Here is an 18,862-nt window from a genome sequence, read left to right on the forward strand (position 1 = left end):
TTAAAATAAGTGCTTGACTCAGTTACAGCGACTCCTCTTCTGCTAAACTCAGGATTGTTTAAAACTGCTAAAAGCCCATTGTTCCCTAAAATTAAACTACTAAAAATGAATTTCTTTTGTTTCTTCAGATAGAAAGAGTTTGGGTTTTAGAGTTCTAAAATATTACAAAATCAATCAGACTTTAAATAAGTGAAATCAGGGGCTGAAGTAGAAGCCCATACGTGCTGTTTGATGCTTCACCAGGGTTTCTCCAAGTCTTTTAAAGACTTTTAAATACTGTTGAAGATCACTAGGAATGAAATGTAAGATTTATATCGAAACATATCACACATATTTCGAAACAACAACATCAAAGACATCAAGTCCAGAAACAATTGTCTGAAACAATTTCCCTGATATCATTTGCATTATAGGACTGGTTTTAGATTCTATTTGGACTACAAAAGAAAGAACTACAACAAATAAAATAAAAAAGCGCTGCAGAAACATTTAAACTAGAGGTAGCGTTTCAGACCTAGAACCCAATACTTTTTACTTTTTTAGACTCTCCAGTTTGACTCATGTGTGTTTGCCTCTGCAGCTCCGAGACGGGGGGAAACACTCGGCCGCTGTGTGAAGCAGCCAGGAAGTCCACCTTCACCTTGTTTACATGTACACCTGTAGGACTTTGTACATATATAAATATATATTTATTTTTGGATTAGACTAGAACAACAGATTAACACTGGAAAGCACTTTGTGTCCGCGCCGCTGTGCTTCTGAACCGCTGTGTTTTGGTTGAGCTGTAACCGGAGCCCATGTGTAAAGTTGCACCTGACGGGGGCTATTTCGGTACCCCATGCCCAACGGCCAAAAAAAAAAAGCCTTGTCACCCTCACATGCTGTCAGTTGAGTTTAAGGGTAACTGCAGGTTTATTTTGAAGATGAAAAAGGTTTAGATATTTGCAGTGTGTGTTGAAATGTTTACTTTTGCATCGTTGCACAATCACTCACTTTAAAAAAACTAAATGTAAAAAATGTTGAAGTTTTTGTGTGCACACGGCATGCAAAGAGCATTAGGTTCTGGAGGATATATAAATGTAATCCTTTTACTGTACAACACGTGTGTCAAACTCAGAAGACCCCGGGACAAACACTCTGATCCAGATCAACTTAAGTTCTCAATCAATTTGGACCGGTTTAGTTTTTGTCACTTTTTACAAAGTTTTACGATTTTTCATCGCTATCCGTTGCTTTTTCTATGCTTTTTGGCATTTTCTTCGATATTCTTGTAGACCAAACTGTAAGGTACAAGACTATATGAGACATACTATTAATACAGCCTAAAGATATTTGATATTTTGATATGATATATATATTTTTGGGCATTTTTAGGCCTTTATTTTGAGAGGACAGCTGAAGACATGAAAGGGGACAGAGAGGGGGAATGACATGCAGCAAAGGGCCGCAGGGCGGAGTCAAACCCGGGCCCGCTGCATCGAGGCGTAAACCTCTATATTTGGGCACACGCTCTACCAACTGAGCGTGCGTCATTTTACTTTTTCATGAGCAATAAACTCTACATGTCTGGCCCTCGATGTGATTCTCATTTTCCAGTTTGGCCCTTTGGGAAACTGAGTTGGACACACTCCTGTTTTACAATCAACCGGATAGGGTTGGGTATCAAAAGCTGGAGCTCAAACAGCACCGGTGCGTAAAACGAATGGTATCTACCGGGCATAATGTTGCTGCCAAACATCTCTTCCTGGGTTAAACACAGTTAAAATGCTGACAGCTAAACGGTGTAAAAGTGTGACTGGATCTCGCTTTATAGGATTCCAACAGTCTGCAGATGCCGCTGTCGAAACAAACAAACGGGTCAATGGTGCGTTCACTTGAAACTGGTAAGCCTCGTGCTGCATTCAAAGTTATGCAGGCATTGTTTTTACCATCAGGGAGACTTTACAACATACACAACTAGGCTATGTCAACGTGATTTAGACATTTTTCCAAAATAACCATCAAATATGTTGGAAAAAGCGCCGAAAAATGGTTTCAAAAAAACATTGAAAAAGCAGAAAAAACGTCGCGAAAAAACGTCGGAAAAATGGGTAAAGAAAATGTTAAAAATCCCCACAATAGCGTCAACATTGAAACAAATGACAGACATTTTAGAAAAAAAGTGACAAAAATGAGACAAAAACGTCAAAGTTATCGTGTTAACACCCTTTTCTATTCTAGTTGTTTTTGTCGTTTAACACAATTTACTGGTGACATAAGTCATTAGTTATTATAATAAGTTATTTACATTTTTAATAAATCATTCATTTTGAGCCTAAGGGCTTAGATAAATGAGCCGTTCTTTAATGTTTTTGGCAGCGTTTAGGCAGCGTTTTGAAAGTATTGTTTTAGCACCAGTATGGGAGAAAACCCAAACGATACCCGACTCTTTAACTGGAGATTTATTCTACATCACATGTGGATAAAAGGTTGCACACTACCTCAGACCCATGTTGAGAACATGAAGGCCTACCTCTGAATCTAACGTGTAACATGACTGTATACAAACATACTTGAATACCTGACAATTGTGTCCTTTTTTGCACAAAATGGCAAATTCTGAGAAGCTGCTTGAAGATAAATGTATTTTTGTAACAAATAAAAAATGAGAATAATCATCGAACCGTCTTCTTTTTGTTTGTCTGCAAATGCTAAAGATGTTTTCTACTAAGAATTGTGTCTCGGAGAGATTTCTGTGAGCTTCTCCCACAAATAAAATACATTTGGTTCTACCTGATGCTGAGTTGTAAGCACCATACATATTTTGTAAATGTATACATAAAACCTGCAACGTATAACCGAAAATGCTGGAAACAAAAAAATACATTTCAGCATTTTTATTTATAAAAATAAAAATAAACTAAAACGGTAAAAAAAAAAACACATCTAAAAGATATGAAACCATGGAAGAGTCTCTGGAGCCAAACCAGTCACTCCACTCTAATTTGCAGGAGATTATTTTGTATTGTCCGGTGTGGTTTATTCACCGCATCGCCCGGTGTGTAACGGCCTAAAGCAGGGGTCTCAAACTCGCGGCCCGGGGGCCAATTGAGGCCCGCGGGCTGATATTTTGTGAACCCCCTACTTGACATCAAAGTTTAGTGTCAGTGCAGCCCTGTCTCTCTCAAAACGTGCCGTGAAGAGAAAGGTTGGCGACGAGCTCAGGCAATTTCAGTCAAAGTGGGAGACGGAATATTTTTTCTATCGAGCACAGGAGCACCCCTACATGTCTCATATGCACAGAGAAAGTTGCGGTGTACAAGGAATATGACATCAGACGTCATTACTCAACTAGACATGCTGAGGAGTATACAAAAAACCAGGGAGATGAGAGAAAGAACCGGGTCGCCAATCTTAAAAAATGTCTATTGAGGCAACAAGATTTATTTAAGAAAGCAAACAAAGAATACTTTTGTTGAATACTTGATGCGGCCCAGCCTGACCCACACTCTACCTCGAGCGGCCCCCAGGTAAATTGAGTTTGAGACCCCTGGCCTAAAGTAAAGGCTCTAATGGCGCTTACCCAATGCTGGTACCAGCTCTACTAGACTATATACCGTCTATGGTGCCAGCTCTACTAGACTATATACTGTCTATGGTGCCAGCTCTACTAGACTATATACCGTCTATGGTGCCAGCTCTACTAGACTATATACCGTCTATGGTGCCAGCTCTACTAGACTATATACCGTCTATGGTGCCAGCTCTACTAGACTATATACCGTCTATGGTGCCAGCTCTACTAGACTATATACCGTCTATGGTGCCAGCTCTACTAGACTATATACCGTCTATGGTGCCAGCTCTACTAGACTATATACCGTCTATGGTGCCAGCTCTACTAGACTATATACCGTCTATGGTGCCAGCTCTACTAGACTATATACCGTCTATGGTGCCAGCTCTACTAGACTATATACCGTCTATGGTGCCAGCTCTACTAGACTATATACCGTCTATGGTGCCAGCTCTACTAGACTATATACTGTCTATGGTGCCAGCTCTACTAGACTATATACCGTCTATGGTGCCAGCTCTACTAGACTATATACTGTCTATGGTACCAGCTCTACTAGACTATATACTGTCTATGGTGCCAGCTCTACTAGACTATATACTGTCTATGGTGCCAGCTCTACTAGACTATATACTGTCTATGGTGCCAGCTCTACTAGACTATATACCGTCTATGGTGCCAGCTCTACTAGACTATATACTGTCTATGGTGCCAGCTCTACTAGACTATATACCGTCTATGGTGCCAGCTCTACTAGACTATATACTGTCTATGGTGCCGGGTCCTCTTTTTTTTTTTTCAGATTTGGTACCGCCTCATGCGTGAGGAGAGCGTGGCTGGTCGTCATAGCGACGCCACAGGAAGCTGCCATGACCCAACGCGACACACACACAGAACGTGGAAGGTGTGTGTTTTTGACTCTCAGCATGTGGCTGTTTGCCAGAAGACACATTTAGTTTCAGAAGAAGCTGGAGGCAGCCAAAAAAAAAAAAAAAAAAACACCGCTGGCTAAACAATTTAAAATGTTGGGTTTGTTCAGGACCCCTCCGTCTGTCGCTAGCAATGATGACGCAGTGATTAGTGACGATTCTCTCTGACCAATCAGGAGTCTGCAGGTTTTCACGTCACCTTTTGGTATCGCCTCAGCTCACTTGGAACCTCGACGGAGGTGGTACTAAATAAAGTACCTGTTGGCACTGCAGGTACCTGTCTGTGTGTGTGTGTGTGTGTGTGTGTGTGTCAGGGACTTTTTAAATCAGAATGGAAAACCTAAAAAGACGAGGAGAGGCGAGTCTGAAATGTAAGATGTAATTAGAGATTAAATCATAGTAGAAACTGCAAAAACTTTAACAAAGAAGTAAATATTTTAAATAAAAATACAATACAAAGTAAAGGGAATGTTAGGTTAAAAGAGGGTAATTAAATGTAAATAAAGAAGCAAAATTAAAAAAAGAAATATTTGTCACATTGTATCAATGAATCATTTGAAGGCAAATTCATTTCTTTAGTCATTTCTTTTTCTTCCTTTGCAGAAGTAAAGGGGGGGTTTGACTTATATTTAATGTTTAAATGCACTTTATCCGGACAGAAGGTCGGTGTTAATTATAGCTTAAGAAGTAAGATTTTTAAAGTCTTGCATCACAATAAGAAGGTAGTTCTGTAGCTCTTTTCCCATCGAAATACAAACACTTTGGAGAAAAAGCCAAAAGAACAGATGAACCATTTGAATAATCTTTTATTTTCATAAAAAAGTCAATCGGTTTATATCAGATTAAAGAAAGTAGAAACCAATAATAATCAGGCATCTGACAGGGGGGGGCGTGTCTTGTGACAGACTGATCTAGAAACGTGGTTACGGGTTTACCCAAAAGTCAAGAAAAAGGAGGCGGAGTTTAGGACCAGACAGGAAGCCAAAAACATGAGCTGGGGGCGAAATAAAAGTCAAAAAGGGGAGAAGAGAAACGTTGGCAAAAACTGCATTTTCGTCGGCTTCATAGTCTCACAAACGCAAACTCGAATATCAAATCCTGTTTGTGATTGGTACGAGATCACTGGAATGTTTTCTATCCAAATTACAGAAGAACAATAAGAATCCTACCCCCAACAACAAAAAAGGAGGGGGGGGGGGGGGGAGTATTCATCGTTTTCTGCTTCCACTGTGAGCCGTGACAAACACCTTACGTTTTTTTATTTTGTTTAAATGTTTGAGTGCGTGTGTGTGCGTGTCTCCGTTAGGGGGAGGGGGAGAAATAAAGAAGTAACAGGAGGTGAAAGGAGGAAAAAGAAAAAAAAGAAAACATTCTACTGCTCCTGCTGCTACTTATATATATAAAAAAAAGAAAAAAGGGCAGAAAAACAGCTCATCTGGCGGTGGAGGTTTTAGTCAGTCTCTTCTTCCTCCGACTCCGACTCTGCAGACAAAAAAAAAAAAAAAGTGATCAATACTTCATCCATCAGCCTCTTACAGGCCGGCTACATTTCACGCTAACGTATGCAGAGCTGACGTTCCAACACTACTCTTCCTCTATAATCAATGAAACAGAGCAGCGTAGCGGTGCGTCTGCTCCGGAGAGTAAAAACAGGACAGTCTCTATTTCTAAATTTTGGAGGATCTTACTCTTTCACTAAAGAGGTCTATCTCTGTAGGGATCCTTTCATAATGTTGTCAGACACTTAGAATGATAATCTGAGTCTTTCAGCGGCAACAACAGAACTTTTAGTGACTCTAACTGCTGCTGAACATTAGTCCTGTAGGGTTACATTACAGCTTGGTTCTGGTTTAATACTGGACCAGTTTCACAGATTGTTGTTCCATCAGACAGACACAAAAACACGGAAGAAAATAGGGTCCAGGTTGGAAAAAACTAAGTTACCCTTTAATTGGCTACCTAAGAATAGTTATCTAAACTACCAACTCTACTTTCTTATCTCATAATAATCAAAAATGTTTCAGAGGATTGATGAGGATGATAAGATAAACACACATATACACAAGATCTATTCATTTAACAATTTCTGAAATGAATGCACCTTATTACAGTTAAACCAAGGTCAGAAAGAACAGAAACCTTTGACTAGAGTACTGGACATTTGGACCCTTTTTAAAAAAGAAGATAATGTGGTAGATGAATTGATCAGGCTATATTATTACCTTAGTGTTAAAGATTGTGTGTGATTTTTGTTTGTTTACCTTCCTCGGCATTCTTCAGCCACTCCACGAATTTTTTCATCTGCTCGAGGAAAACGCTCTTCCCCTTGGCAACGTGGGCGTCGGTGTACCACTTCAGTATGGCCTCTTCACTCAGAACATCCGCTGTTACCAGAGAAAGGACAGCGTCAAAGCCCAAACACTTAAAGTGCCCTGAGATATTTGCAAAGATGGATCACTTCAAGAAAAAGACAGACCGCTTGTGGCTCGGATTACATGCACATAATATTCCAGTTTTGCCCTTATCACAAAAAAGGCAATATTCCAACTAAGCTGTTTCCATGGTTCCTCTCATTTTCCCCGTTTACATGCAGCCCTGCAAAATAAGATTTTTTCAAAGTGGAGGACTTGTTGGAGCGTGTGAACACAGTGTCCCACTCATTCCTTCAACAAGCTTCTTGAAAACGTTGGCTCATTTCCAAAAACCTGAAGAAAGGAGCCACAAAAACATAGAAAGAAGCCACAAAAATGTAAAAAGAAGCCATAAAAACCTGTTGATAACAGTCTTTGATCATGCGTTCTCATTCTTTTGGGCCATCTCTACCGCAGCCCTGCAAACTGTCAGCTGATTGGTTTGTGTACAGTAACCATAGCAACGCACAGAGCTGACCGGAAGCCGTGAACAGGCTGTAAACTGTCAAACTGCAGTAAAACTCCGGAGACACAAGCCGTTTCTCAATGTCAAGGATCCTTCCTTGGTAGACTAGTCCTTCCAAGTCGGGTCCTTCAGAGGCTAGGCCAGGCTCCTCCTTAGCGTTCAGAGAACACGTACAATGGAACAGGCTAGCAAGTGCACGTCATTACGTCAGTGAAAAAGGTCCGCCTTCGGCGCTGCAATTCAACGAAGGACAACAATGGATTTGCTGCTAATTTGTTTGCTGTTCAGCACTTTTGCTGAGATGGAGCTGGTGAGGGAGCATCGGGGTCAGGCTGCCCGCAGGAGGAGGAGGTTGATTTGTCACCACCTCTGCCGTCAAAGACGTAGGATGGCAAGTAACGTTAATACATGAGTAAAGGGTGAATAAGTAACGTTATACTAATAGGCTAACGTAAGCTCCTACTGTATGATTCAGCAGTTTGTTTTTTGGTTTACAACCGCTATGTTATGTCAATACATTTTAAACTCGAGGGAGTTAACGTTATGTGTCGTCACAGGTATGGAGAAAAATCTTAAATGCCATAGTAGCGTGTGCTTAGCTATACTTTACTTACTACTTTACGTTACTATTATACTATTAGCTTTGCTGTTTTACAGTTGTAACGTAACGTTAAGTTTGACCAGTAATGTTCTAGCTTTTAAAACAAATGCGATGGTAAAATATGTGAACCAAAAAAAAAAGGTGATATGAAGTAAAAATGATAAGGTGAACCGATGCTATTAATGAACTAGTAAAAAGGCAACAGGTTTAAATCCACCTTCTGCAAATCAGTTTTGAGCTGATATGTTTAATAGTTAAACTGAAATCATACATAAACCTTCCTCTATTCATGTTGCACAGGCGCGGCATTACTGTGCCATAAATGCCACAGTGCCGGTACTGCAACGCTACTGTGGAGGGGAGGACACCCGCCCTGACTTCAGGCTGGGCAGAGAGGCCATGCAGCAGCTGACGGTGGCCCTGAAAACGGACAGGCAGCACGGATGGGGGCCGAGCCTGGAGACACTCGTGAAGAGGCTGTGGAGAACAACCAGCCACCTGTGGAGCGTGATGGTGGGGAGAGCTGGAGTGGAGCAGCCTGGCGGGCCACGCTCACACATGAGGTGTCTGCACTGCATGAGGCACCTCTGGACCACGACTATTTTTCCCCGGTGAATAATTAAATGTGTGGAAGATGACCTGCTGCGCTTACATCAAGTACATAAAAGATTACTACATACTATTAAGACTATTATAACATACCTCGAAGTTACCAGCTGGCAATTATCCTTAAAAGTACTGTAACAGTGTAACCAACATATGAAAAGTCATTTATCAACCATTGGTAAACACCCATACACATTGATAGTACACATTGATAGTACTAGTACATTAAGTACATTTTGTTTACCTTCATTATACAATATTAAATATACTGCAACTGTATTAGATATAATTATCATCTTACAGGATAGACTGGATTACCACTGGACTAACCTAAACTTTCTTCTTCTGTCTGCAGTCTTGAAGCAACAGCAGCACCGGCAGCTGATGGCTGCGTCTTGTTATATATAGTTGTAAATGTTTAAGTTGCTGTATATAGTTGTAGATATAAGAATGTTATGTTGGAAAGAATTTTCTGCTTCATGTATATAGTTGTCAATATAAAAATGTTTAAATAAATATTTTTTTGTAACCAAGATGAAATGAATGTTTTGTAGAGGTTGGAATACCTAACCACAATACATTGTTCTAGGCTTCACATGCTAGTTATTTGTTAGTTACTAAGTTTTTTCTATTGCAGTCTAAAGAACAATAAGGGTTAAAAAAAAAAAAAAAAAAAATTGGACAGACAGTTCATATTAAATAATTAAAAAAAGGGGCAAAGACAAAACCAGTTAAAATTTATTTTATTTTTCCGCCAATCTCTCAAACAGCAAAAAACCGATTGGAGGAATGGATCCTCTCGCTCCCTTCTCCTCCGTGCCCTGTTCTCTCTTTGCTGCTGTCTTTCTCACTCTACTCCTCGCCGTCTCTCCCTTCCTCTACCTCTATCTTCACTGTTTAGGAATGCAAGTGTCCTGCCTCAGGTCAGGGGACAGAGGATGGCAAGGCGACAGCAGCAACTTGGCCCTGGTTTGTCCTCTTGGATCGAGGCAATAAGGCAGGGGGGGCGAGACTGCCGCAGACTGCCCTAATGCCTCGTCCATGAGGGCAAACCAGGGCCAAGTTGCTGCTGTCGCCTTGCCATCCTCTGTCCCCTGACCTGAGGCAGGACACTTGCATTCCTAAACAGTGAAGATCAAAAGGTTGTTGTGATGATGTATTACTACTATAGTACACAATACTGCATCTAAACTTACTGTCAGCAGGCCCAAGTCTGCCAGGTTTACATTCAAGGCTTACTTCAAAAATCACAAGTTCCATTAAAATGGGCATAAACAATTATGTCCATACAATAATACCCCAAAGTACAATATCTCCCACCTTGTACTTGGTTTTTAAATTGTCCCACTATTTTTTGGCGTGGGTGACCCTCCCTCCGATCCCCATCTTCTCCAAAATAAGCCTTTGTGAATGAGGGGGGGAATAAAAAGCAGATTACACAGCTATTACATCTGAACATTAAACAATAGTGTAGCTTCTCACCGATATCCGTTCGCCGTGGTGCCCCCCCCCCGGTAAATCGCTGCTTTTCATTACACGGAGACGTATGAACGCCTCCGTTTGTTCCTTAGTCCCTGTTAAAAAAAGAGAAAGCTATCAGTATAACGCTGTGGATTGTATAATGTTAACGTTACATAGTTTGTACAACTTATCTAGTTCTTTTAAAAGTTTTATAAAAGAAATGCTGGTGACGGCAACCAAGCTAACAACTGTAAGCTAAATGACAGGTCCGGTTCAGTTAGCCTACCGTTAGCTCGTGAGGTATGTAGCTAATTATCAATAGCAATTTGTACCGGCATTTAAACATTAAACTTTACTTATATGTACTACCGTTTTAACATATGTACGGTAAGGTCAAACACTAAAGATAAAGATACTTACATTTGAAAGCATATTGCGCCGTCACTCCACCGCTTACGTCCGCCATTTTTGTTTTTTACGAGCCGGCAAAGGCACATCCGATTTGGGACCGCGAAGGATACACATATGCATCCTTTGCTGTCTATGGGAAATTCTCTGAACGAAGGACTCAGTCCTTGGTGGAATTCGGAGGATCCTCGACATTGGAACAGTCCTTCGACGGACGTCGATGACGTAGCATCCTCAAAATTCTGGCTTCAGAGGATCCTTCCTTGACTTTGAGAAATGCCTGCAGATTCTGAATGCGCTGTATACATGTCCAAAGAATGTCTCTAAAACCTGAATAATACAGACCTCACACAAGTCTTAATCTGAGAAATGATGTATTCGGAAGGAGGCCTTAATCTGAATATCCAAACTAAATATGCTGTTTACATGACCTGAATGAAATTGGGAATATTGTCATATTCGGAATAATACGTGTGCATGTAAACGTACTAATTGATGTTGCTTCTCAATCACTCAATAGATTTCAGAGAAATCCTGGGTAAGAAAAGGGCCTTTGGGACATTAGAGCTGCACGGGACAAGGAAAATATGCCATAACGTTGTTGAATATCGCAATAACTATATAACACTCAATAAATAAACCGATGTTTAAGTTCTTCTTTCAGTATTCAGCTCAATTCAACAAACTGCTTGGACTTAAAACAAATGAAAGGAAATCATTTCCAACTTGTATGTCGCAGCCTTTTGAGATTTGTTTATTGCGCCAGTTGATATCAAGATGAAGATAAAATATATTGTGCAGCCCTAATTTTTTACCTTTTTATAAATCTAAAACTAAACAAGCAACGTGTAAAGTTTAGATTGTTGGACATGGAACTGTAGCTGAATGTTGTGACGCGACACCAACCTTTGTAGAGGAGCACCACGATCTTCTGGAAGGCCTTCATGAAGTGGATGTTGTCGTAACAGTACTCCTGGATCTTCAGCAGCAGGCTGAGCTCGGACAGACCCTGGGAGGTGAAGGCTTTCAGCAGGAGGCTGTATTGCTGCAGAAAGGTGAAGCCATGTCAGAGGAAAGAGATGGACATCAGTACTCAGATAGCTCTCTTTTAGGAGTTATAATGCGTGTAGTAAAAAGCTTGTTGGTGCATTAAAAGTATAGATTAACAACTCGAGTAAGCAGAAAAAACAGTTGTCTTTATTTTTTACATAAAAACATCCGTGAAATTGCGATCGCTTAACCCATCAGACTCCATGTAAATAATCAGTAATTTTAGCATCGTAAAACACACTTCATTCAAAGTGGACAGAAACAAAATAAAACTATGAGAAGCAGCAGTCTTTCCACAGTTCCAACAATCACCACTCTGGTTTGGTTGAAATAAACCCATTTACATGTGGAAATATGCTGGCTCCATACACTAAAAGTATTGTTCTTTAAATGGAGTCTGGTGGGTTTAGTGATAGCAACCTCAGAGCCGTTTCTTCTTCAACTAAAAAGGTCTCTCTCTGTAGGGATCATTTCCATAATGTTGTCAGACACTTATATAACCTATATAATAATAAGAACTTTTAGTGGATGCTAACGGATGCTGAACATTTGTCCTGTAGGGTTACATTACAGCCCGGTTCATTCCCCTTTAACAGTGTTGCATACCTTCAAGTGTTTGATGGCTTGTTCGGTCACCAGCTCTTCCTTCTTGTTCCACTCCACGCAGCTCATCACGCTGGTCCAGATGATGTTGATCATGGCCTGCTCCGACAGGTTGGACTTCTTCATCTCCTCTTTGGTGAAGGCAATAATCTGATCCAAGCGGGAGGAGAACACCGCTGGGTTAGTTTCCTTATCGGCCGCTAAACATCACAGTAGGGGTCGGCCGATACATATATAGGGCCGTTACTGATATCAATTATTAGTAGAAAGCCAAAATCACCATAAACCTGGACGTTTTATTTTGTAAAGTATCTGGCTGCACTCTGGCCTTCCTGTATGCGATTACCTGTCTAGCTTGACACATTCACTTGCGGAGCGGCTGATTGCAGCCAGAATGGCCGGACGGATTGGATAACATGGGCACGGAAATGAAAACTGCTTAGTTTCAAAATGCTTCACGGCACTTGAGCGAGCGGTGCGTTTCTGCCCTTACGATCTCTGAGAAAAGAGAAGTCGTTAACTCCGACACTGCAGCAACCTCACCTCCTTCTGAGGGTCGCCGCGGGCCATCTGCTCCTGCAGCTCCTTCTGCAGCTCCTTGCGTGCGCCGATGGATTGCTGGTTGCGGGCGAAGTCGGACAACTCCTTGAGCCCGGCGTCGGTGAAGTACTTAGAAAAATGCTCACAGCTCCGTTTGTTGGCAGGAAAGAGTTCCTGAGGGGCGGAGATGGTTTCAGGGTTAGAGTTGCTGCAGCAGACAAAAATCATATGACACTGCAAATAAATCTGGAATAACTATGTAGAAAAGAAAAGTCGGGGGAAAAAAAAACGCTTTAAAAAACCCCCCCGTCAAAAGCGGAAACAAAACGTCGGTAAAAATAGGCAAAAGGCATCAAAGTTTAGATAAAAAATGCCAAGCTTTGGGGGGAAAAAACGTCAAAATCCCAGAAAAAAGCATTACAAAAACCTGAAAAAAAATTGTCTAAAAACGTCAAAAACATCAATAGCATCAAAAAAAAAAACAATGCCAAAAGCACCAACTCAGTTTCTGATTGGCCGACGGCACATTCAAATCAACAAGCGTTCGCCGACAGGTAAAGAGAACGGTGACATCATTGATGACACGATGATGCTGAACGGGCGACCATCGGGCGTTACTGTTGAACCCTGAAATCTTAGATTGAGATAGTTATCTACCATAAGCCTGTTGTCCATGCCGACTTTGCGGAGACTGCCAGCAACAGAGTTGATGTCCTTTTCATTGATCCATGACTTGAACAGCTTGACAGCAAAGGCTGCAGATACTCCTGAATAAAATCAAACAGAAAGACAAGTTGGGTTTCTGTTGTCTCCCACGCTGAGGCTACATCTGCATTGCTACGTTTTGGTTTAAAAAGGAATATCTTCTGCTACGTTTCCCCCTCTCATTCCCCCTGCTAGTGATAACAGTCCAAAAAGATGAGAAAAAAAGACGCAAAACTACCACAAAGTAAATACAAATAACCTAAAAGAGACAACACGACTACAAAAAAGGAATACGTTTCCCCCTCTTATTCCCCCTGCTCGCGGGTTTTTGTTTTTTTTAAGTTGAAAAACTTAACATTATCTTGAGAAAGGACGCCTACACCCCTCGCCAAACACACACACACCTAAGTCTTCAACAAAAAACACTGCCTGAACAGACCCTGAATGAACATGTTTTGGGAGGACCTAGAGAGTTTCTCCTCACCCTCTTTGACGAGGTTCTCGTTGTAGAGGCTGTTAAGGATGGAAGCTGATATGTTGCCGTTGGCCAGAAGGATGCCGGTCAGCATGGCCAGTTTGTTGCGCTCGGACTCAGTGAACCCTTTAAGAAACAGCAGCAACTGCAGAGGACAGGAAGAGAAAACAAATTAGTTATTACCCTGTGGCATTGCTACTTTGTTATTGGTTTATTAACTACTAATAATTGGTGTAATAATGTGTGTGTGTTTGCAAAAACACTGAGGTTCCCTTTGTGTCACTACACCCTGAGAAAGGCTCTAGCCAACAGGCGTTGGTGTATATTTAATGTCTTGCCCGAGGACATCGCTGTGTAACACATGCTGGGTTATTGTAAACCTGTCGACGCTCTCAGCCCGAGTTAATCAACAGCACATTAAAATGACAACCTGCATCTCAGAGACAGGTCAAACCAGAACACGTTGTGAGCTCAGTTTAAAAACAACTGACACACAGACACACACACACGTTATCTATCTATCTCTATATAAACACACACCGTTTAAAAACACTCACCTTCTTGATCTCCTCTTCGAAACCCTTCTCCAGGTACTTGTAACGCCTGATCAGCTTGTTAAAAACCTTATTTTTTGGGGTGAAAAAGACATTTAAAAAGTTAACTCGGTGCTTAAACACCTGCACGAAAATCAAATGGCTGTAAGTTGTATGTAAAGGATTTCGGGTTGCTTTCACCAAGATCTGAAGTGAAAGAGGATGTGGATCAATAAGTACGTTTACATGCACACTAATACTCCGAAAGACAACATCACATGAGCGCTCAAACAAACGCAGCGAGACCGACTCAACCCCACGTCAGGCTGAGGTGGCCAATCATGTAACCGGCGATCAGCCTTGAGGCGGTGTGAGAGTCCTGTACAGGAAACATCGCTGCCTCTATTGCTGTCACAAAAACGTTTTAAAACACAAGCATTGAACTGGCCGGGAGTCTGTGGATCAGCTGACTGTTTCCTCAGTCCCTCCATCTCTTCTTTCTCTGGGAAAGGAATCTGCCTTTATGTGCGTTGGAAAATGTTGAGATCTATAAATGATCTGACAACAAGTCCTCCACCGACTTGTTGGAGCAGTTTTCCACCCATGGAAAACTTTGAAAGAATCCTGTTTTGCACAGCTACACATAAACGGGAATATATTCTGTCAACAGCCATGGAAACAGCTTCCTAGGAATGTCTTTTTGGTTTAAGGGCAAAAAAACTGATTATTATGTGCATGTAAACTTAGTCACTGACGGCTGATATGTTATATCTACCTGAGCGTATGCTTGCATTGTTTCCAGGTCTTCTTGTGCCGTGAAGAGGCAGAACTCTGTGCGGGTCAAGTCGTCGGATAGAGTCCCGCCCGGGGCTGCAGGAGAGAAAATAAAAATACCAACAGATGAGTCAAAACTGGAGCTACTGGCTTTAATAACACTGATGGTCTACTTCCTGTCCCGAGCACAGTTTTATGAATGACTTTCATACACTAAGGCTGCCATGCAAGGCGCCACCTGCCCATCAGATAAACATTCACACATTCGGGGCGAGCGCTTCCGTTCCTTTGACCTGTGGACTGCAGGGGGCCAGGGATCGAACCATCGACCTTACGATTGGTAGACCACCGCTCTACCCTCCTGAGCCACAGCCCGCCACGTTAACACCTACTACACATGCCAGATCAAAACATTTCTGCATCAGACACCTACGCATAAACAAAAGGGGTATTAATAATTATGTCCTTACATTCACGTTGTGGCGCACAAGAAAAATAATGCACAATCATTCAAAATGAATGTGTTTCTCTCATACTGCCCTTTAAAGTGTCTATATTTGATCAGTTTTTCAAATTAAAAAAAAAAAAGTGACGCTTTAGTGAAAAATAAGCACAAACAACTCACCCAGCATCCCGCCAGCCACCAGGATGTCAAAGAGAGTCTCTGCATAGCGACGGTAGTCAAGCTTGGCGCCAGAGGCATCAAGGAATTTCGCGACCGCTTCCAAATCAGAGCCAGTTTGATTCAAGCCTTGTACGATACTTTCTTGAAACTGAGTAGGGTCAAATCTCTCCTTTTCATCTGTGCAACAAAAAAAAGGGATTAGACATAATTCAGATTAAGAATAACCACTTCATGGAATAAAGAAAGATTTGTACATAGATGTGCAGAGCAGAAAACGCGCTGATATACTTATACAGATCATCTACAGTCTGTTATCAGTAACAAATTGCATGTAGAGCATTTTAACAGCTTCTGTCATAATAAAAACTGGATACTGCGTACAAGCTGATATCTAGGTCTGATAACATTTTAATGAAATCGGACCTAACAGGATGTGCGTTTCTGTGACTTCCTCTTCAGACTGAAGGCTGCTGGAAACGGCTGGAAACTGTCTGACTTGACCACTTCCTCCCTTCCACTTCACAGGCGAGGCGAACAGCCGCTGACCTGCCTGTCAGATGATATACTGCCCCTACGTTCATGTGCTGAATTGCATCTTGCAGACGCGTAGCGTTTTTTCTGAAGACTCCAAAAGGAACGCAGGATACGTATGACGGCTGTCTTATGTACGCGAATGCGTAGTTAAAAGCAAGTATAGCTCCTTCTCCTGTCGCTTATTTTGACCCTCGGCTGAACCGGAGGTTGTTCTGTCCCTCCTCGGTGAAGGCCGTCTCAAAGCTCTAATTTTTGCTCCGAGGAGCGATGTCCGAGGACCGAGCATCGAGGAGGGATCACCGAGGAGCTATAAGCGAGGAAACAGAGAGTAGCCTTCCTGGAAGCCGTGCAGCTGAAAGAGTTGCTAACTCCACCCAAACAGCTGACAAATTCACGCTTCAGAGGAAGGGACACCATCTCTCTAAAACATATTTCCTCGTTTCCTCTCTCCTCCCGTGCTTCCTCGGTGGGAGGGACTAAGACGAGGAAGGGAGGAAAGTGGAGGAGTCAAGGAGGCAATTTAAGCGACACGAGAGGCACCCTAAATCTGCGCCTTTAAGCAGCAACCGTGAACACAAACCTCTTTTCCTCGTTTTGAACCGCTGGCCAGTTAGCGTCGGCTTTTGCTGCTTTTGATTACTCATAAAAGACACCCTGAAAAAGGACAGAATAGACAGTTAATGGTTACTCAAAGCTGTGCAGGCTACACGTTAACGTGAGTCAACACAAATGGTAACTTCAGGGTCTTCAAACCTTTCAACTATTTACCCATTGTTTGGTGTCTAAGTGACTTTGACATTGGTCCAGTATCAAGCAAGAAACAAGCTGCAGGAAATGGATGCCAATTAGCACACATTGTTCTAGAAATAACATCTTGTTTTTGGCCATTTTTGTTCTTGAAATGTGTGCACATTTAGCACTCAACACAATAGCACATGTCCACATTTAAGCTCAACATTTCAGAAAACCTTGTAATACAAAAGAAACATTGTCTTATTGCAAGTAATTAACTCGGGAAGTTCCACGGTGATATGTTTAAGTTAAAATGTTTTCCCTATTCACCTGTAATGTCTTCTTTTCAGAAATAACGTTATCGTACAAAAGCAAAGGAAGACACACCGGACAAAGGCCAAAAAGAGGAGGTACAATGAAGTTGGTGGCTGTAATTAATCAGATGGATTGCAGTGTATATTCTTCATAAGTGTGACCCTGAAGCGGTAATGTTGTGGTGACTGTTTGAGGGGTAAAGGTTAAATCATAGGCTCGGATATTATGAGGGATTCTTCGAACTACCGCTGGTTAGCATTTGGCTAATGCTGCATTCAGGTTGTTTTGGAAGAATACAAAAAAAAAAAAGTTCCCGACTTGGAAAATTCACGTCAACTGTTTTGCTCACATTTATAATATGGTTTTAGGTTGAAACATGTAGTTGCTGTCCACACATAGTGCCATACATTAGACAATTTATGTGTGACAAAGCAATATTTCAGTTAATTTAGAGAAAATCACAAATATAAAAAAGGTTCACACTGGGCATAAATCCTGGAACCAGCTGTTGATTAAACGCTCTCAATTAAAAGACCGCACATATTCTTTATAGCGTACATGCTGTTCCCACATTACGATTTAAAGCTCATGAACACGCCACAACGGGAAAATCAGAGGAGCGCTTGAATGCAGCGTAACTCCGGGCCTCACCATGCGCTGAGCCTGCGCTGGTTAGCCGGGCCCGCTAGGTGGCTAGCCATCTACGTTACTTAACCACTGCTTACGTTACATTATACATACGCACTAAAAACAAACATGATGCTCAGAGCTGCCATTAAACTCAACTGCCTGTCAAAGTGCCATCACGGAATTTGAATTAATATAGAGACAAGCTTAAGGCAACGGTTATGTGAGCTATAATGAGGCTAAGGCTCATGCTAACGCTACGTAAAAAGCAGCGCCCATGATGGCAATATCCCCGGGTAAAAAACGTTATTTTACACCGTCTAAACCGACATATTGGCATCTTTACGATGAGGTTAAGGTGCAAGGCACCACTGACACGGTGGAAATACAAGCACTTACCGAATGTTATGCAGATAAAAAACGGTTATTAACCAGGGGAATCAAGCCAAAGTGTCGACTCTCTCTCAGCGGCCCAAACAAAAAGACCTTTCCGTCAGGACTTCCGCAGGCTCCGCCCTCTGCGCATGCGCGATTTAAAGGGGCTTTCCCGTGGAGAACGAAGTTAAACTTGAATATTCCACACATTGATATCTGTGTTGTAAAACATTTCATTATTTTAAGAAAGGAAGGGGGAATAGTACTGTGTTTTTTTTTTACAACCATAGCACTACATATGTATGCAGTTAATTTGATACTTTTAAAAGGCAATTTGATTTATTTATTTTAAATATTGGGTCACAACTGCATCAATTAAAAGGACCATCTACCTACCTATCTACCTATCTATCTATCTATCTATCTATCTATCTGAGAGAGAGTGAGAGTGTGTGTGTGTGTGTGTGTGTGTGGCAAATCAATGCAGCAACCCTCCCTATGTTATGTTATGGAACTATAACGATGAAGAACAGTTA

General features: G+C 41.6%; 2 protein-coding genes across 3 annotated transcripts in view; one reads left to right on the forward strand and one right to left on the reverse strand.

Moving 5' to 3' along the window:
• si:ch211-246m6.4 (transcription factor 15) overlaps nt 1–1,393 on the forward strand; it is a 2,579-nt gene extending 1,186 nt beyond the window's left edge. Inside the window, exon 2 of the mRNA XM_031297816.2 lies at nt 581–1,393. Coding sequence (XP_031153676.1) covers nt 581–616 — 36 coding nt within the window. The 3' untranslated portion in view covers nt 617–1,393. The remainder of the gene's footprint in view (nt 1–580) is intronic.
• bzw1a (basic leucine zipper and W2 domains 1a) lies at nt 675–18,492 on the reverse strand. Of its 2 annotated transcripts, XR_004104692.2 has the most exons (13): nt 18,351–18,492; nt 16,858–16,931; nt 15,744–15,920; nt 15,120–15,214; nt 14,369–14,434; nt 13,821–13,956; nt 13,289–13,398; nt 12,635–12,805; nt 12,095–12,241; nt 11,345–11,483; nt 6,747–6,869; nt 5,879–5,967; nt 675–693 (listed from the first exon to the last, which is right to left on the reverse strand). XR_004104692.2 is itself a non-coding variant. In XM_031297812.2 (12 exons), exons 2-12 carry the CDS (start codon nt 16,919–16,921, stop codon nt 5,936–5,938), a joined length of 1,260 nt encoding a protein of 419 aa, XP_031153672.1. In that variant the 5' UTR covers nt 16,922–16,931; nt 18,351–18,492; the 3' UTR covers nt 5,274–5,935. The 2 variants fall into 2 exon arrangements, 1 of the variants encoding a protein (XP_031153672.1); XM_031297812.2 differs by lacking the exon at nt 675–693 and having other exon boundaries at nt 5,274–5,967.
• Nucleotides 18,493–18,862: the final 370 nt, after the last annotated feature.

Source organism: Sander lucioperca, chromosome 24 (genome assembly GCF_008315115.2).
Source record: "Sander lucioperca isolate FBNREF2018 chromosome 24, SLUC_FBN_1.2, whole genome shotgun sequence".
Classification (NCBI taxonomy): domain Eukaryota; kingdom Metazoa; phylum Chordata; class Actinopteri; order Perciformes; family Percidae; genus Sander; species Sander lucioperca.

What these genes read in the sequence shown, in the direction of transcription:
- bzw1a (XM_031297812.2), bottom strand. Translation starts at nt 16,921, where the DNA reads ATGAGTAATCAAAAGCAGCAAAAGCCGACGCTAACTGGCCAGCGGTTC. An exon ending in GTTCAAAACGAGGAAAAGAG is followed by an intron (nt 15,921 to 16,857) that starts GTTTGTGTTCAC and finishes TTTGTTGCACAG; the next exon opens with ATGAAAAGGAGAGATTTGAC. An exon ending in GCGGCGACCCTCAGAAGGAG is followed by an intron (nt 12,242 to 12,634) that starts GTGAGGTTGCTG and finishes CGCTTGGATCAG; the next exon opens with ATTATTGCCTTCACCAAAGA.